This window comes from Symphodus melops (genome assembly GCF_947650265.1).
Source record: "Symphodus melops genome assembly, chromosome: 5".
In the NCBI taxonomy this organism is placed as follows: domain Eukaryota; kingdom Metazoa; phylum Chordata; class Actinopteri; order Labriformes; family Labridae; genus Symphodus; species Symphodus melops.
Window position 1 is genome coordinate 24,239,455 of NC_136695.1, and position 16,674 is coordinate 24,256,128.

General features: G+C 40.7%; 1 protein-coding gene across 1 annotated transcript; it reads left to right on the forward strand.

Annotated features, from left to right (window-relative positions):
* The first annotated feature begins 1,652 nt into the window (after positions 1 to 1,652).
* LOC306824054 (glycoprotein endo-alpha-1,2-mannosidase-like protein) lies at positions 1,653 to 15,933 on the forward strand. Its single transcript, XM_079344013.1, has 4 exons — positions 1,653 to 2,617; positions 5,128 to 5,237; positions 13,900 to 13,976; positions 14,773 to 15,933. The coding sequence occupies exons 1-4, from the start codon at positions 2,107 to 2,109 to the stop codon at positions 15,407 to 15,409; spliced, it is 1,335 nt and encodes a 444-aa protein (XP_079200139.1). The 5' UTR covers positions 1,653 to 2,106; the 3' UTR covers positions 15,410 to 15,933.
* The last annotated feature ends 741 nt before the right edge of the window (positions 15,934 to 16,674 follow it).

Here is a 16,674-nt window from a genome sequence, read left to right on the forward strand (position 1 = left end):
ATTAGTCCCAGCTCCTCAGTTCGTGTAAGGCCTGATGAAGGATAGCTGTCGATTTCATCACAACCGCAACGACCCCTTGTGGAGCCTTAAAACCCGCCTAAAGAGTATACCAACAGCGTCAAATATTTCAAAATGTAGGCCTTTAAAGTAACTGTAAATCAGAAAGATTGTTGTCAAACAGAAAAAAACTTTTGTGGAGTTTTGGATTGAAATATAACCAATGTTTTTGGTTTTCAAGTTTTTTTGTCTGTTCTTTTCTGAGATGTTGGATTTAAAGAAGCGAATCAAATGTCGATGATTGTTCCTGCCTTCATTTTTTCTTTTTGAAATTCATGTGAAATTTTTTTTTCTCCAGATTTGACATTTTTCACAGAAAAGAAAGCAAATACAATATTAACCATTGTATACGCAACATGTTTAAATTGCTTTTCCTTACACTAAATATCCAGACCGCATTTCTACTAAGACAATAACACTTTTCTACTGAGCTCATTTTCTTTACTAGAAAACTGGAGTGTACGAGTTTGATATTACGGACATTTAAAAAATACCATTTATTTTTAAATAGAATAGGCTTCTGAGTTAGGCTAATTAAATAATTACTTCAGGATCCCCCCCCCCCCCCCCCCCCCCCCAATAAATCCCCCATATCAAGACAAATTAATCCGTGGACAAAGAAAACTATTGTATCAACAAATCAAGTCATTTATAAAGAAGTGTTTGAAACGTGTTGGCAGTGAGCCAACATGGTTGGATCTCTTGCTGGACTCCAGCCAAGTTGCAACAAGCTAATTTATTAATAAAGGATGACGTCCTCTGGGCGACATGTGGCTTTCCATGAAACGTGTCGTAGTTTTTGTTCAATGGAAGTGGGCCAAAACAAAACATCGCAACCTGTCTCACGTTATATTAACAATAATCATGATAATAATAATAAACGTTTTGCATAATTTATTTATCAAGTTTTATCTTCCGACAAATTTAAAGAGGCAACATTTTATCATATTGAGTCTACGCCTGACGTATGAAATTTGCAATATAAACTTGATTTGACAATCCCCAGAAGTTTAATACCTGAAATGCAGCATGGTGAAGTGCTCTTGTGTTCTATTAAATTGCCGCTAGATGTCAGCATGACTCTGAAGTTACTCTGCAGGGCAGCAACTTTCCCCGCCATTCAGGCAAACTTCAATTCAAATTTAATCAATTCAAAAATCTATCTTTAGAACCGGTTTGAAGAACCGGTTTTGAACCGGTTCTTTTTTTAAGAGGATATGGACTCTGTTTTGAGTCATTTTGATGTTCCCTCTTCAAGAGTGGAAAAAAAAACTGTAACCAAACATCATCTGGCTTTTTATCTGCAGACAGTATTTTTATTATTTATTTATTTTTATTGTACGAGTTTGCATTATTCTCAGCAGTTATCAACAAATAAGTAAAAACAAATCAGACGAGCCCGCCCCTTTGATACCCCCCCCCCCCCCCCCCCCCCCCCTACTGAAAACATCAGTGCACGCTGCGTCTCGACGCCGATCATGTGTCCGGTGTCAGGTGGACGGATCCGATTCTGGGCGGGACAGGCAGCCTGCTGGAGGAATGAACAGCTCAGAGAGGCAGAGGCAGAGAGAGAGAGAGAGAGAGAGAGAGATCCACAGAGCAAGAGGGGGGGAGAGTGACTATTTGAGGATCAGTGAGGAAACGACTTAATTGGAACAACATCGGGATTATCCGCCTTGTTACAACATAAGGACGACATTTCCTACAAGAGCTGAAGGACACGCGGACTTGTATCCGTTGCGGTAATATCTAACAGTTTTCAGTACGAAGTTGGCAGAATGAGAACATAATCTGAGGATGCAGAAGAAAGTTAATAACTTTACCTCGAGCTGCCTCAGGTAGTTTGTTTTGCTGCTGGACTGCAATCATGTAACCATATTTGAGCTATGAACTCAGAAGGATTTGACCTTTTTCTGGAAGCAGTAGGCTACAGGAAACTTTAAAGAACAGTCCCTAAAGGCTGCGGGGAGAACTGTCAATAACTCCCAGGGCAGTGAGGTTTATCTGCGCTCCTCGTCCCGTCTGTGTAGCCTACCTCTTCGGTCAAACATGGCAAGGCTCCGGAGAAAAGCTTGCATAGCTCTGCTTCTCTTCACCATATTCGTCTTTGGGACAATGATGGGACTGAGGACTCTGAAACCTACTGACGGCTTCTCGGATCTTGCTCCGGGCATGGACCCCCTGCCAATGATGGCAGGAAAGGTGGACAGACGCTCCGTGTCCAGGGAGGCCACCTCGTCCCCGGGTCAAGACCAAAGGGCAGGAAGCAACACGAAAGCAGTGTTGTCCAACTCCGGCCCCGAGGGCACCATATTTTACGATGTTCATATATTTTATTACACCTGGTACGGCACCCCGAATATGGACGGCAAATACATTCATTGGGACCACATCCTGGTTCCTCACTGGGACCCGAAAATCGCATCAAGCTATCCGAGAGGCAGACACATGCCCCCCGAGGACATCGGCTCCAGTTTTTACCCCGAGCTCAGTCCGTACAGCTCCAGAGACCCGGACGTGTTGGAGTCCCACATGGAGCAGATTGGGGCTTCCGCAGCAGGTACAGTTCATAGATGTAAAGGGCACGCTAGGTTGGCCTCTGTAAACGCAGAACTGCTGCAATTCCGCTCTAAACATTTCAGCACCACACAACCACCGGACAGCTCCTCACATTCAGCTCCAAGTCCTCCAGCTCTGCCCCGCTCTGTCCTCTACAGCAAACTCTATGGAGAAAAGCAGCCCAAGCCATCTTCAGGTTAACGTCTGTAGACTACAAAAAAAGTCGACTTACTCTTTAAAATATCTCAATTTCAAAACAGAGTCAATACAATGAGCACAGTTTGAAGTACTTTAACTACACAATATTTTCCAAATTGTTAGCTAAATCAGTTGACATTAGTGCCATGATAACCATAAGCACATACATGGCACCTAATTTGAAATAATAAACAGGATTTTGAATTTGTCTGTTCAACTTGAAGGCTTATTAACTATATTACCTAATGTTGCCTGTTTTGGAATAATCATTAAGACAGTCAGGTAAAACAAAGCTAAAATACTCTCTTATGATACGTTTTCTTTGAAAGTCAATATATTAGACATGTTTTTTATTCCCGTGTCCTCATGTATGGTCTCCTCTCCATTTACAATTAAAAAAAACAAACAAACTAAGACGAAACCACACCTCTAAAGCCAGACAAACAAACATTGAATGACAGATACATGTACTAAATCAAAGGAAAGAGACAAAGATATCCAGCAGAAGAAATTTAAAACCCCTATGGTGAATCCATACTCTCACACTCTAAAATATCAAACAGTCCCTAAATCCTTCATTTCTAAACTAAGGACCTCAGTTTTAAACCAGTTTTTTAGATGTCTCATTAAGTATTGAATGGTATATGTTGTTAGTCTTCTTAAAAACGAGTACCGCCTTCCTAAAAGGCAGCAGAATCTTGTAGCTGGGTATCGTGTAACAGCCTGGTCTGTGCAGCTATCAGCAGCCAACACATGATAGGCCCTGATGTTTCTGCCCGGCGGCTCAGTAGGTTATTGTACACCATCCGGAAAGATGACCAGACGATCCATCCAGTCTGGTCATCGCAGCGACAGATGGATTATGGGAGCGCCGGCTCACAATCTCTAGTTAAAACAATCCATTAAATTAGAAAACCCAGCCATGCAGCCAAACTCGAAACAGTTCCACTTGGCTTGACAACTGATTCCCCATGACTTTACAGTGGCTCATAAATAAAATGAAGAGCTGTGGCCATATTCTTAAAGACTTAGTTTGCTATTGTAATCCCACACAGCCTCACAGCTCACTGACAGGAGTTTAATTAACTATCTTAAAGCGCCAGGAACCTCTGGTGCCAGGCACCCTTTGGCTTATATGATGTTATTTCTTACCCAGCATTTGAGCATGAGGTTGCATTTTCCTGTTGGAATTTATGAGCTGTCACATTCAAGCTGCACATAGAGAGACTTCCACTAAAACAAGACAATATATGGTCAAAAGATGCAGATGTGTATTCATCAGTCAGGTGCTGAACCTTGGTGCATTTGATGTACAAAAACCAACAGTCCAGCATACAACTATGGATGGACTACTGAGCAGGCCTAACAGACATATATCCAGTAACTAAAGGAGTGAGAGGGCATCAGGGGAAAATTCTCCTTGTAAAGTCATTTCTTGATGACAAGTAAATTAAATGAATTCAAAGACACACAATGTTTACAAAAAGAAGCAAAACAATGTGAAAAGGACAAAAAACAACAAGAATTTTCAATTCTTTAGAAAATATTAATAAAAAAGGCAAACATTCTACAAAGAGATGTAACACCATACATATAATTTTAACAAAGAAATGCAGAACCACCGTAAAGCAATTGCAATTCATCAAAGAAGCTCAAAACAACAAAATGACACAATGCAGTTGTAGAAAATAGAACAAAATATGCAAAAACAATGCAAGGAGACACAAAACAACCACAAAGACATAAAAACACCACAGAGACCCCAAACAACCACATAAGACACAGAACCAACACAAATCACCCAGAGACTTTGTTAATTATGATTACATAAACAACACAATGAGCTGGGTTTTGTTTTTTTTGTGTGTCCCACTCTATGTGGGGCCTATTTATCTCTTCTTTTATTTTTATAATCTGCCTATCCATGTAACACCTAGTTACCCTACCATCTGTCTGAGTTATGCACAAAACATGTGGTAATTACCCTAATGGATTTCCAGGACAGATATTTATAATATGTCCAATAAAAGTGCAACTGGCTGTGTTCATTTCACGGTATCAGATGAGTCTGTAAAACTGTCTGAAGGGCTGCATGAAAACCCTGCAGTTGATTAATGACAGCTAAGGTTTTTCAGCTCCAATTTCTCCCTCCAGAATTATCAGCATTTCTTGCAAACTGTGTAATCCATGTCTTCTTTGAAAAATGGGTAAGAGGGAAGTCTCAGAGGTTTTAATACATCGTAGACACATCTCATCTGTATAGTCTTTGGTTCAGGAAGGACGATCAAACTCATGAATTGTGTGTGTTTTAAGGGGTCCTAGTCCTGTCCTGGTATCCTCCCGGCCTGGCTGACGATAACGGGGAACCCGCTGAGGATTTGGTACCAGCTGTACTGGATGCTGCATATCGACACAACCTCAAGGTAAAAGGCATCAGCAAGTTTTGAATTTGTGTGTAAAAGTGTGCAAGACTTGAAACAAATAGTAGAAAGAGTAATAGACAAAACGAAACTAAATTCCTACAAAACTACTGGAGGTAGGATAAGAAAAGACAGTATTATGAATAGAAGCATTTATATAAAGTTCTCTTTTCTGTTTTAGTTAGCATGAGCGGCCCTATTCATTAACTTATTTCCATTTGAAGACTGCTCTTTTCTAGCCATCTCTGTTTGAGCTCTGGACAGAAGATATACTGTATGTAATCTGAGATAATGACATAGATAATGACTGAGATAAAACAAGATGAACTTTTTGTTGGCTCTTTCAATGAAAAATGTCAGAGAAACACATCACTGGAATATATAGTCAATCGTGTTTTAACTTTTTATGGATTCAATACAATTCTCAAAATGCTATTGTAAACTATCTAACAGAGGAAGGCACTTTTGTTGATTATATATAGATAAACAAAATAATCTAAAACCTTTCAAAAGATGGTATTAATTACTTTCTGAATTTGAATTTAAAAATAGGACTTTTATATCTATTAAAGCAATCAAACCAAAGTCCAGGTTTATTAAAAAGATTTTGAACATTTAAATGACAATATTTGTCCAAATGGAAATAGGTTATATAGTTTACCCCAGAAATATCACTATATAAAGAGTGATTACTTAGTTTGTTTAGGAAATCTGCATATAAAATCTTCCTGGGAAAGAAAATCCAGAGCTTTAAAACACATTATCACGTGCATACCAATTATTATTTTTAATTTTTTTGTCAGAGGGACACAAAAAGTTGAAGAGAACATAAAGTGGTCAAAGCATAGAGCCTTGAGGCACTCCATAAAGTACAATTAGTCTGCTTGATCTGGACATTCTGGCTTTATCCACAAAACCCCCAATGAAACCAGAGAAAATGTGCTAAATATAAGTTTCATGGTAAGAATGTCCATTTCCAAATAGCTTTTGTATTTTTCTTGTGAATGGTTGCCTGAATGAGGAAGAGTTTTGTTGGTAATTATTAGAAAATATCTGTTATTTTGCCAATCTATTTGCTCTATTAAGATAGTATTGATCCAGACATGGCTTATTGCTAATGCTTCATTGAGTTGTAGCTGAGAGCTTTGCACTGCTCAGAGTAGTTTTATTCAACTGGCCAGTGTGCTTGGGTGAGTTATACACAGAAGCGGTCGTTTCTTTTTGTCACTGGAGAGTAAGATTGAGAGCTGTAGAACTCACTCTGCTGCCTCCTATGTAGCTGTCTTTGCTACTTAGGGATTTGACTCAGGATGTTTACAGCTGCAGTGACATCTCCGGCTTTAGAGCAAAAACAGGTCAAAGAGCTGCTGCTGCTGCTGCTGGATCAGTTGTTCAGTGAGGCCTGAATGATCGTCAGCAGCGCACAAAGGTGGGGGGAAGCAGAACCACACGACCAATTGCCAATTAGGTTGGAAAATGGCATGTTGTCGGAAATAACTGCCGCCCATGTTGGTTCCCTACAGCCTGCCACTGAATCAAAAGCTTACTTAGGAGGAAATGCTGACCCGTAATGTGATTCTATTCATCTCAGATTCTCTCTGTATAAAGATGGAGAGGAAAAGAGAAAAATTTCCATAACTTCTTTAAAGACATCTGTCAGTGTCAAATGAACAGAATGACACACTGATCACTTCTGATTCTTAAGTTTATATGTTTTTTTTCCCCTCAAAGATTAAAAAAGTCTGTGACATAAACACTAAGGCAGATAACGTGCTCACGTCTTTATGCTCTAATAGATAGTAAAAGTGAACCTCCTTTCTAAATCCATTTAAAATGACATGTAAGAGGGACAGGCTTGTAAGAGTTTTTCTATGTCATAGCAGGTACCATGAATAATGCATCAACAGTGTTTTTTTTACACACTACATCTTTAAGTTGAGTTAGTAATAAGCCAGCTGACGTGATAAGGAACAAGAAAAAAGCATCTGGATTGCCGCCCCCCCCCCCCCCCCCCCCCACACACACACACACACAGAAACAAGAGATACATCATAATAAAAAAATAACTTTCTTAATTTCTTTTTTGCAGAGCAGACAAAGCCTTGCACCCCTCCTACAATAATAATGTATTATTTTAAAATCAGCGGAGCCCCGGACCTCAGACAGTGAAACAATGCTGTGGTTGAAGCCTTTAAGATCAAGGGATTGATGCTTTTCATTGTCTTCTCATTTTAAACAGAATATGTTTGGTGTTTGGACTGTTAGCCAAACAAAAGATAAGCTAAGGCGTCACATGCAAAGGGCATTTTTTTCATTCTATTTTCTTTACAATAATAGACCCTGAAAGAAACATAAGCTAATACATGGTTAAAACAATCCTGGGATGTTATGTAACTGATGTTCAGAGGACATACATAGACAAACAAGGGTCATATTATTGAGATGTTTGGGTTATTTGAGTCCCAGTTATATAAAGGTTGTGTTTCCTGATGTAAAGAGTATTTTCTTTCCAGCAGAGATGTGATTCACATTGCTATTGCTCCCCTGTATGAACAAATCAGATTGGAGACAGAAGGTTTGTCAGGCCAGTCTGTCCGTATTGAAACCACATTTGTTTTATTCGTTGTGGCCACAGGCAAAGAAATAATGAACCTCTCCTCCTGCAAACCAAGAACCCTCAGATTAGACATGCATAGCTGAGCTGATAATGTTTTACACATGATGGTGTCGGGAGAAGAGCTTATAGATTGAACTGATCGCTATGGTCTATTGTCATCAGTGAGCCAGCAAGCATGATATTTTTCATACAAGTGTAAAGAAAGCATGTGTGTTGACAGACGGACGGTGACACGCTCCGTCTGAAAATCAGCCGAGCATTTCAGAACCTCTTTGAAAACACAACAACGTTTTTTTTCTTCTTCTTATGACAGCTTTTAAAAAGATTTGAATCAGACGGCAGAGCGAGGAAAACCTTCCAAATAAAATGTTTCTGTGTGCAATGCAGCATACACTGAGCATCCTCTCGGAGTAATGTTTGCTTCCAGGTTCTCTTTTTTTTCTTGATGAACTCCTCCCACTCCCTCTGCTCAGAGGGACATTTATCTTTGGAGTGCTTCTTCATCCTTATTTATTCATTTTTTTAAAGCAAAACGCTGACAAGGTAAAGAGCTTTGGCTCTGATCATTTCAAACTGTGGTGCAAATGTTCCTTAAGATACAATCTTGAAAAATGTCTTTGCTCTTTTCTGCTGAAAGGCAGGCCTAAAGGAGGGAGGGAAACCCAAGTGAGGAGGACAGATGGTCCCTCAGGAGAAGTGGAAACAGCCCAAAAAATGAAAATATATATATAAGACTTGGATTCAGGAAATTCACCTATTTGCAAACTACTTTAAAGGCAATGTGGCTACACCTCTGCCTTTTTAAGAGCAGATCTTTTTTTAAAGCTTTTGATCCTCTTACGTCATCATATAAAATAATATTATAATATGAAATAGGATATACTTTACTGTCATGAAAGGGTCATTTGTCTTGGACTCCTTCAGTTACAAAAATATTACAAAAAGAGAGATTATACAAATACAGTATGTAACAATTTTGCTTTTATGAAGCTCAATGGGGCTTAAATGAACCTTTCCTAGATTATTCACTGTGTTAATTCATTAAAGAACCTCAGATGAAAACTGGCTCTGGCTAAATATCTTAAGTTAATTTATTTAGACAACTACAATCATATCAGACAAACACAAGATTGAAATTCTCACACAGGAGAAGCTGGAGCTGGACATTATTTCTCAATGAATGTAATTGCTGTAATTATTCATCCAACCAATAACAAGACTAATCATCACAGCTATGTTATGAAGTCATAAGAATAAATGTGAAGCAGAATTAAACGTTTCATTACTGCGATGTGTGTCCAAATGATTCTGTAATATGTCACATTGTTTTGTACATTTGTTAGCCATTTTCCTGAGACCTGAGAAGTGAGAAGTGAAGCCAGCACGAGTTTAAGTGGTAGTGAGTTATGGAGGTGTCGAGGTCTGTTGGCCTCCACCAACACCTCATTCACTTGATTTCTTATCTGGAGGAGGATGAGAGAAAACTATAAAGTGGAACATCATCATGCTTATTTGGAAAGAGAGCACTACTTCGATTGACAGATTACAGCAATGACTCGTAGCTCAGCTCAGGAGTACATTCCTGGTCTTTTAGTCGTACCCATAAAATAAGATCTAATTCTGGTGAGAGCGGTCCTTCTGAGGTCCATCACAGATGAGCTGTTTAAAAGTGTTTTAAAAAAAAGGTTGTAACAAGCTTTTTAAACATGTAGCAGTATGTTAGATTGAGCTTTTCCATCACTGTGACGACATACTGCAGAGGCTTATCTGTGGTGTGCCTAAAGGGACAAAATAGTAGAGTTGTAGTCAACACCACACTAACCAAGACCAAGACCATAAATATCACTAAAAAATCCTCGTCTTGTGTGCAGCAGGAGTGTCAATCACTTAGGCTGTAACACAGGAAAGGTTGCAGACGTAACCTGGGGAAATAATGAATTAATCCTTCTTCTAATCACAGTAATGATGTGATAAAATAGCCTTTCCGTGGTTTTCTTGACCAATCTTTAATGAAAATGTGGAGCCACAGGTCGGATTTGAACCTGGACTGGACCCTCTGTACATGGAGTGTGCAAACTGACCACTAGCCCACCGCTGATCCAAATTCCAATGTCGTAACTCTCCTTGTAAAGCACAGTGAGCTTACCTCTTATGAAATAAGCACCGCCAAATATAATTGTTATTGCAATATTGCTCTGCTGGCTCCTAAAAGCTTTAAGGTCATTAAGTATGTTTAGGTGTAGGATTTGGAAAGTGTTTATGCTCTGAGTTTAAAATATGTGAAGGTTTCACAGGGACAGAAAAAATGGGATTATAGCATTATTAAACATGTAAGGTATAAAACAGAAGAGATATCCAAGTTACAGAGGAAGACAGTTCAGCTTTGGTCATTGTATTTTTTCACAACCTCTTATCATAGATAGACTTTTCCAACATTGGGGAAGCTGTATTTACTGATAGTGGTGTATGCACCTCTACAAAGGGAACTTTCCACTTCAACACATATTTGATAAGTTGAAAACGAGATAAATGTAAATGTGAGCAGAGGTAGCTCACCAGAAACAAATCCAACTTTCATACTAACAATCCCACACCGCAGTGCTAAAAACACACCGACCCCTCTCTGGGTTTTAAGGTGTACAAGAAAAGCAATGTACCCTTTATTATATAAGTTGAGCAGTTCTTCAGCAGCACCCACACACAGCTCGTGTAGTTTGTGTTTTTGTAGTTGGAGAGCAGATCACATGGAGCCTCCACAGTAGTGCTGCTGCTCGACCTCAGCTCGAAGAGGAGCTTGAATAGTCTCTCTGCCCAGGGGAGGGTGGAGGAGGTTTGATGGGGACAGTGTGGGGGGTATTGGAAGCTGGGTGCAGGAGGGTGGGTGTAGAGGGGGAATGTGCATCATTGGTCCCATGACTCAGTTTGCCTCCCTGAACATTATGCACCCCGAGGGGCTGTAAAAGTTCTATCAAGTAAGTAGGCCGTGTAGCTGCATGTTCACAGGGGAATAAGACCCAGGGGTGCCCCATGATTGGCCACTCTTTCTTATTTCCAAATGTACCGTGTGGCTAACCCTCACACTCACATGACCTTCTGTTGTAATGCGTTTCCACCGGTGTGGACCACAGAGTTGATGCTGCCGCTCCCGCATGAAAATGTTCTCAACTTAGATTAGTTCAAATTGAGCTCATTGTTATGAAGGTCTGGACGTTATCTCTCTGCGTTGGCTCATCATCCTCCCTCACTGTTTCTGCATAACATGGCACTAAATTCCAGTCTGCTCAGCATAAATCATGCTGGAGGTGGTCCAGGCTGTCGATGTTTATGAGGTATTAATGTGTCGACTCTGTCTCATTTACCTACAAATTACCACTGAGCAATGTGCCGGTGTGTTTGCAAAATTAGCTGAGCTTTCTTGTGGCTGATCTGCTGCAGTGAGCGGGAGACAATAACAGCTTTTACTGTATGACAATGAGTCAGGGCTGGATGGGAAGAAGATTTGGCTCTGGCAGTTTTTGTTCAAACCGGAAAAAAAAGTCATAACCTAACACTATGCATGTTCCTTTTTTTAAAAGGTCTTCTACGTTATTTTCCCAAAGCATTACCGAGCTGAGAAGCAACTCCGATAGACACAGTGGTGTTCCTAGAAGGGCGGCCAGTAACTAAGGTTTAAATTCAGATAACTCGTCCAGTTCTGCAATGACTTCAATGTTTCCAGAACAGGTCCATATTTGATTTCTCGTGACTAGAAGCCAGCAGTTGGAGAGGCCAAAGAGTTATGGCTTCATTAATGCTGTTTTCAGGCCAAGATAGGCTTAGATTGCCAGGATATTTCTCTCTATTGATTTTTTGATTTTCTAGCAGTGTGCATCTTACTCTATCAAAATATATGTTACACTTAAACTCTCAACATATCCATTAATGGAACAAGTAGCGCTGTTTTTCTGGCTTGTTCCTCCCTTGACATCTTCATGGTTAAGCATTTTTTTCAGGCTTTAGTTTATTCAAAACATGACTTTCATCCATTAACACGTGTGTGGTCAATGTCACAGTGATAAACTCAACGCTACACAAAGGATTTTTTCATAAAGAAACTTCAGTGCTGTCCAACGTTTGATTCCTATGCAATGCCCCTAATCCAGAATATTTCACATATAGCCTAACATTGGTCATTGCAGGGTCCTTGTTTAGGATAGTGAGTTATGCTCTCTAATCTTGCAGGTTTGTACGATCATTCTCTGCCATGTTATTTGCAACATTTCGGCTCGAGGGGTTGCATACTCAAGTCTGTCAGCCACAAACATTCAGAGAAATATCTTCAGTTGAGCTGTAAGATGGATGGAAAAAAGTCTGGGGAGCTGCTTAGACTTTCAATATGGAGAAAGAGAAACTCTTAATAACTTCAGTGCTGCGTTTTTGTTTCTTTTTTCAGACAAAGTATTAGAGGAGATGTAGCTCTTTACCTGACAGTTTCGGCGAATGTCTCTCGCCTTCTTCAGTGTCTCACTGACAGCGTGTGACGTGTCAGCCGGCAGATCTTGACAGCCGGCACCTGCGGCACGCCCAGCAAGGCTGTCAGATCCACCGGTCTGACCACGCCCACGCCAAAACGGCGGTGTCGTGGTCAGCCGAATAGACCCGATCACCCCACCAGGCATGCCGCTTGGTAGCCTGACATGACATTTGTCATGACAGGACAAATGTTTCCTGACATTTGTCTGGAAACTCTTTTTTTTTTTAAGAAGTCATCCCTGGGTGCAGACCAAAATGCCTTTTCCTGCAACTGGTAGACTCAAAGCAACAACAAAAAGGTGAAGTAGCACTGCCCTCAGCTCTCTATAAATACATTATGTATGAGGAACAAATCCTCAACAAAAGGTCAAAGTGCATCTTTTTTTTTCTCTTTCCAGAGAAGCTATAGAATCCATGTGCTTTGATGCTGTATCAGTGGTAAACTAAACCCATGACATTTTATTTGTAATGTAGCTAATCTGAGAACAAGTCAACCCACAGGCTGTAAAGAAAGACAAACTCAAAACTAGTTCAACATAATGCTTAATAGTAATGTATCAATTTTTCCTTTCAGGCAAATATATAGATTGAAAAACATTTGGTTTATAACTCGTGCTAAGTAGCACATTTGTGCATGCTAAAAGGCAAAACTGATATGGTTTCCATGGTAAAAGTCAACACTTAGCATAAGTCATGGTGAGCTTGTAAGCACCTCTCTCGATCATCTGAATAATGCAGACCTCCTCTAAGTTTTTGCCCTGAAAAGGGTAAAAATCGTCCAACATACTTTAGGTCAGCCTCATGTAGCCGACTGTGACAGCTTACATCCATTAAGTTGCTGTTGGCCTGTTACCTCCACATTGTTTCCCTTGGGTTTCCACTGCTGGAGAAGGAAAGTGTTTCACTTTGATCATACATAATTCAAACTCACTGAACTCTCTGGCCGGGCCTTAAAATATTCAACTTTAGCACGTTTTGTGGACGTGTCAGTTCAGGTCCCTTGTTCCTCTGCTGCTGCTGTTCATCACTTGAAAATGTGTACCCCATTAACTGAGCCATTTATTATGTCCTAGAGGAGCGCCAATGTGAAGAAAGCAAACAAAAAACATCTGAAACAATGCCACAGACTTTGTCATGAACCATTACACAATGGTCCTTCACGGGCACGTCCTGTCCAAAAGGATCTGTCAGAATGTCTCACCGTGTTTACTGGCGACCAAAGTCAAAGACACTCTTTTATTCATGGGGTTTTTCAAACCTTGCAAACAGATAAAGTCATCTGGATAAAAAGTACAAGTGTAGAGAAAAGAGACACCTGATGCCATGCGATGCTTTAGGGTCACACAGGGACCAAAATTATGTGTGACGAGCTGGTTTCACACATTTGAAAAGGTACAACTCATAAACAATAAGCGTCTAATTTACCAATTTTCCCCTCTTTGAAAAAAACGTGTTGATCCTCTGTGAGTGCTGACTCTTGTCTGTATAAAATGAGCTGTAACACAGTTAATCGTGTCTTTCTGCTTGTGTTCCCAGGTTGCATTTCACCTCCAACCATACAGAGGACGAAACGACCAGACTGTGCATGACAACATCAAATATATCATCGACAGGTAGGAAGCTGTCTGACTGTCGGGCTGCACACTCCATCTCTCAGTCAAATAGAATCGAATCAAAATTTCATACATAGTTGAACAAAAAAAAAAAAAAAAAAAGGTGGTTTCAACGCTGAGATACTTTCAGATAAAAGCATTTCTGATTATGTAAGGATAGTTTGTCATGACTTATGAAAAGCTTTTTGAGGCAAAAAAATAAAAATCTTTTCTGGTTTGAAAGTAGGCAGCTGTCAAGTACATACATACTTACTTTACTCTCCAAACCCCTCAAAGACATTACATTTTGAAGTTCTTTAAAACATGAAATAGCCAAAAAAATCTTATTACATAGAGTCTTTTTCTACCAGGAAACTCAGAGGAAAGTGACAATGCACACAAGAACATTCCATCAGTTCTCTGACCCTTTCATCAGAAACACTTACAGTGGTGCAGGGTGCCTAGTGGTTAGCTCACTCGCACCATGTACAGAGGCCATAGTCCTCAAAGCGGACGGCCTTGGCTCAAATCCGACCTTGTCACTCTCTCTGATTTTCTAACTCTACACTGTCTTGTCTCTTCAATAAAAATCTTCATTCCTAACAAGCAGATTACACTGTCATTGTAATTGTTAACCACAATTATTCTCGGATCATTTGCATTCTTCTCTATAGTCTCACTCTAAATACAAGTTCTTACGTTCAAGGCTCCCACGTTTATTGCCACCATCTATTTGCTGCTCATTTGTGTAACGAACAATACAGACACTAATCCACACTAATGGTGTGATCATTTTTCTTCAATCCTGTTTCTACAGGTACGGTGACCATGGAGCTTTCTACAAGTTTACGACCAGCACAGGGAAGAGTCTCCCTCTCTTTTACGTCTACGACTCCTATCTGACTCCACCAGAGTCCTGGTCTGAGTTCTTGACTCCCACCGGCTCCCACAGTGTGCGCGGCTCAGCCTACGATTCCATCTTCATCGCCCTGATTGTGGAGGAGCGGCACAAGCACGACATCCTCGCAGGTGGCTTCGATGGCATGTACTCGTACTTTGCCTCCAACGGCTTCTCCTTCGGCTCCTCTCATCAGAACTGGAAGGCCATCAAAGCTTTCTGTGACGGCAACAACCTGCTCTTCATCCCCAGCGTCGGACCGGGTTACATCGACACCAGCATCCGGCCGTGGAACAACCACAACATGCGCAACAGGGTGAACGGGCGTTACTATGAGACGGCCCTGCAGGCGGCGCTGAACGCCAGGCCGGACATGGTCACCATCACGTCTTTTAATGAATGGCACGAGGGGACGCAGATAGAGAGGGCGGTGCCGAAAAAAACTGTGACCCGTGTGTACCTGGACTATCAGCCTCATGGACCTGATCACTACCTGGAGCTGACTCGGAACTGGGTGGAGCAGTTCAACAAGGAGAAGGAGCAGTGGCTCATGTGAGAGGTCATCGCAGTGACTTGACACAGCATGCTTTAGTGGAAGTGTGTTTCCGTGAAAGGGCCGAGTGAATGTAGAGATTGATGGGAGTGCTTTCAACTTTTATCGACTTGACTTGAACGGGAGAGTTTCTGCGGGCGCGTTTTATTCTGCACACGTGCCGATCTGTCCGATCTCGACTCTGTGACGGTGACGTCAGGTTGTTTTCAGGTGAAGCTTACTTAAAGGATCGTTCTGCAGAATTTGTTCCATTTTCTAAGAAGATGGAAACTTTTGCACTTGAGCCACTCACCAGATGGATGTGTGTGCATGTAGAGAAGGACCTTACACGTTCATGTTATAACTCAGTGGACTCTCAGACAGAACTGCAGCACACAAATCACAGAAGACAAATGTAGTTGCAAATAAAGTTTCCTTTAGTGAATCTTGCGCTCCATTATTTTTATTTTTTATGGGGTTTTTAGGAGAACCCAAACAATTTGAGATTTTTGGGGCAAATACCATAAATGGGGGGAGAGAGAATACAAACACTTATAAATCGCCCGATATCCTTCTTTGATCTATTTCAATCTGTAGAGATAGATGGTACTCTGTTGATCTCTTAAATGCAGGTATCAAACACTTGTGGAAGAGATGTACAGTTCCACATGACGACATGATGGTCACAAGATGGCCGCTTGGCACTCTGGAGAGTGAGACATGTTTTATGTCTTTAGTGTAAAGATAGGACAGCAGATAGAGTCGCTGCGAGGACTACAGCCTGTGTGTACAGGCTCCAGTAGCAGTCCAGGAGTTCACTGAATTATACTTTGGTCTTTCTTCTATTGACAGTAGAGACCTGTGAAAGGTTTAGTTGGACTATGATCTCTGTTCATTAAATGTGACTTACTCGTCTCAAACACACCGGCTGTCTAAAGTTCCTGTCATATTCATCCTGTCACCATGAGAGCCTCATTTCCCTCTGTGCAGTTAAACAGTGGAAATGATTACAAGACTGTCTTTGGTGGTCTCTCTCTCACACACTCTCTCTCTCCCTCACACACACACACACACAGCTCTTGAATGTGTAAGACACTTATGTTGGTCTTTCTGCTCAGAGAGCTCTTCAGATACGCTGATAAAATGATTTTTAAAAGCGAAAAAAAAAAAAAAAAGAGCTTTGGCCACGAGTGAAGAGAGGTTTGTATTACACTCGTGTATTTGAGTCATGAGTAGGAGGAAATTAGGGAAACAGTCTAACAATGTGAAATGAATGAAAAGAAAAACAG

Bases quoted from the DNA above. Each gene is read 5' to 3' on its own strand.
- LOC306824054 (XM_079344013.1), top strand. From the start codon at position 2,107: ATGGCAAGGCTCCGGAGAAAAGCTTGCATAGCTCTGCTTCTCTTCACC. The intron at 5,238-13,899 runs GTAAAAGGCATC...TTGTGTTCCCAG, and splicing joins CATATCGACACAACCTCAAG to GTTGCATTTCACCTCCAACC. The intron at 13,977-14,772 runs GTAGGAAGCTGT...CTGTTTCTACAG, and splicing joins ATCAAATATATCATCGACAG to GTACGGTGACCATGGAGCTT.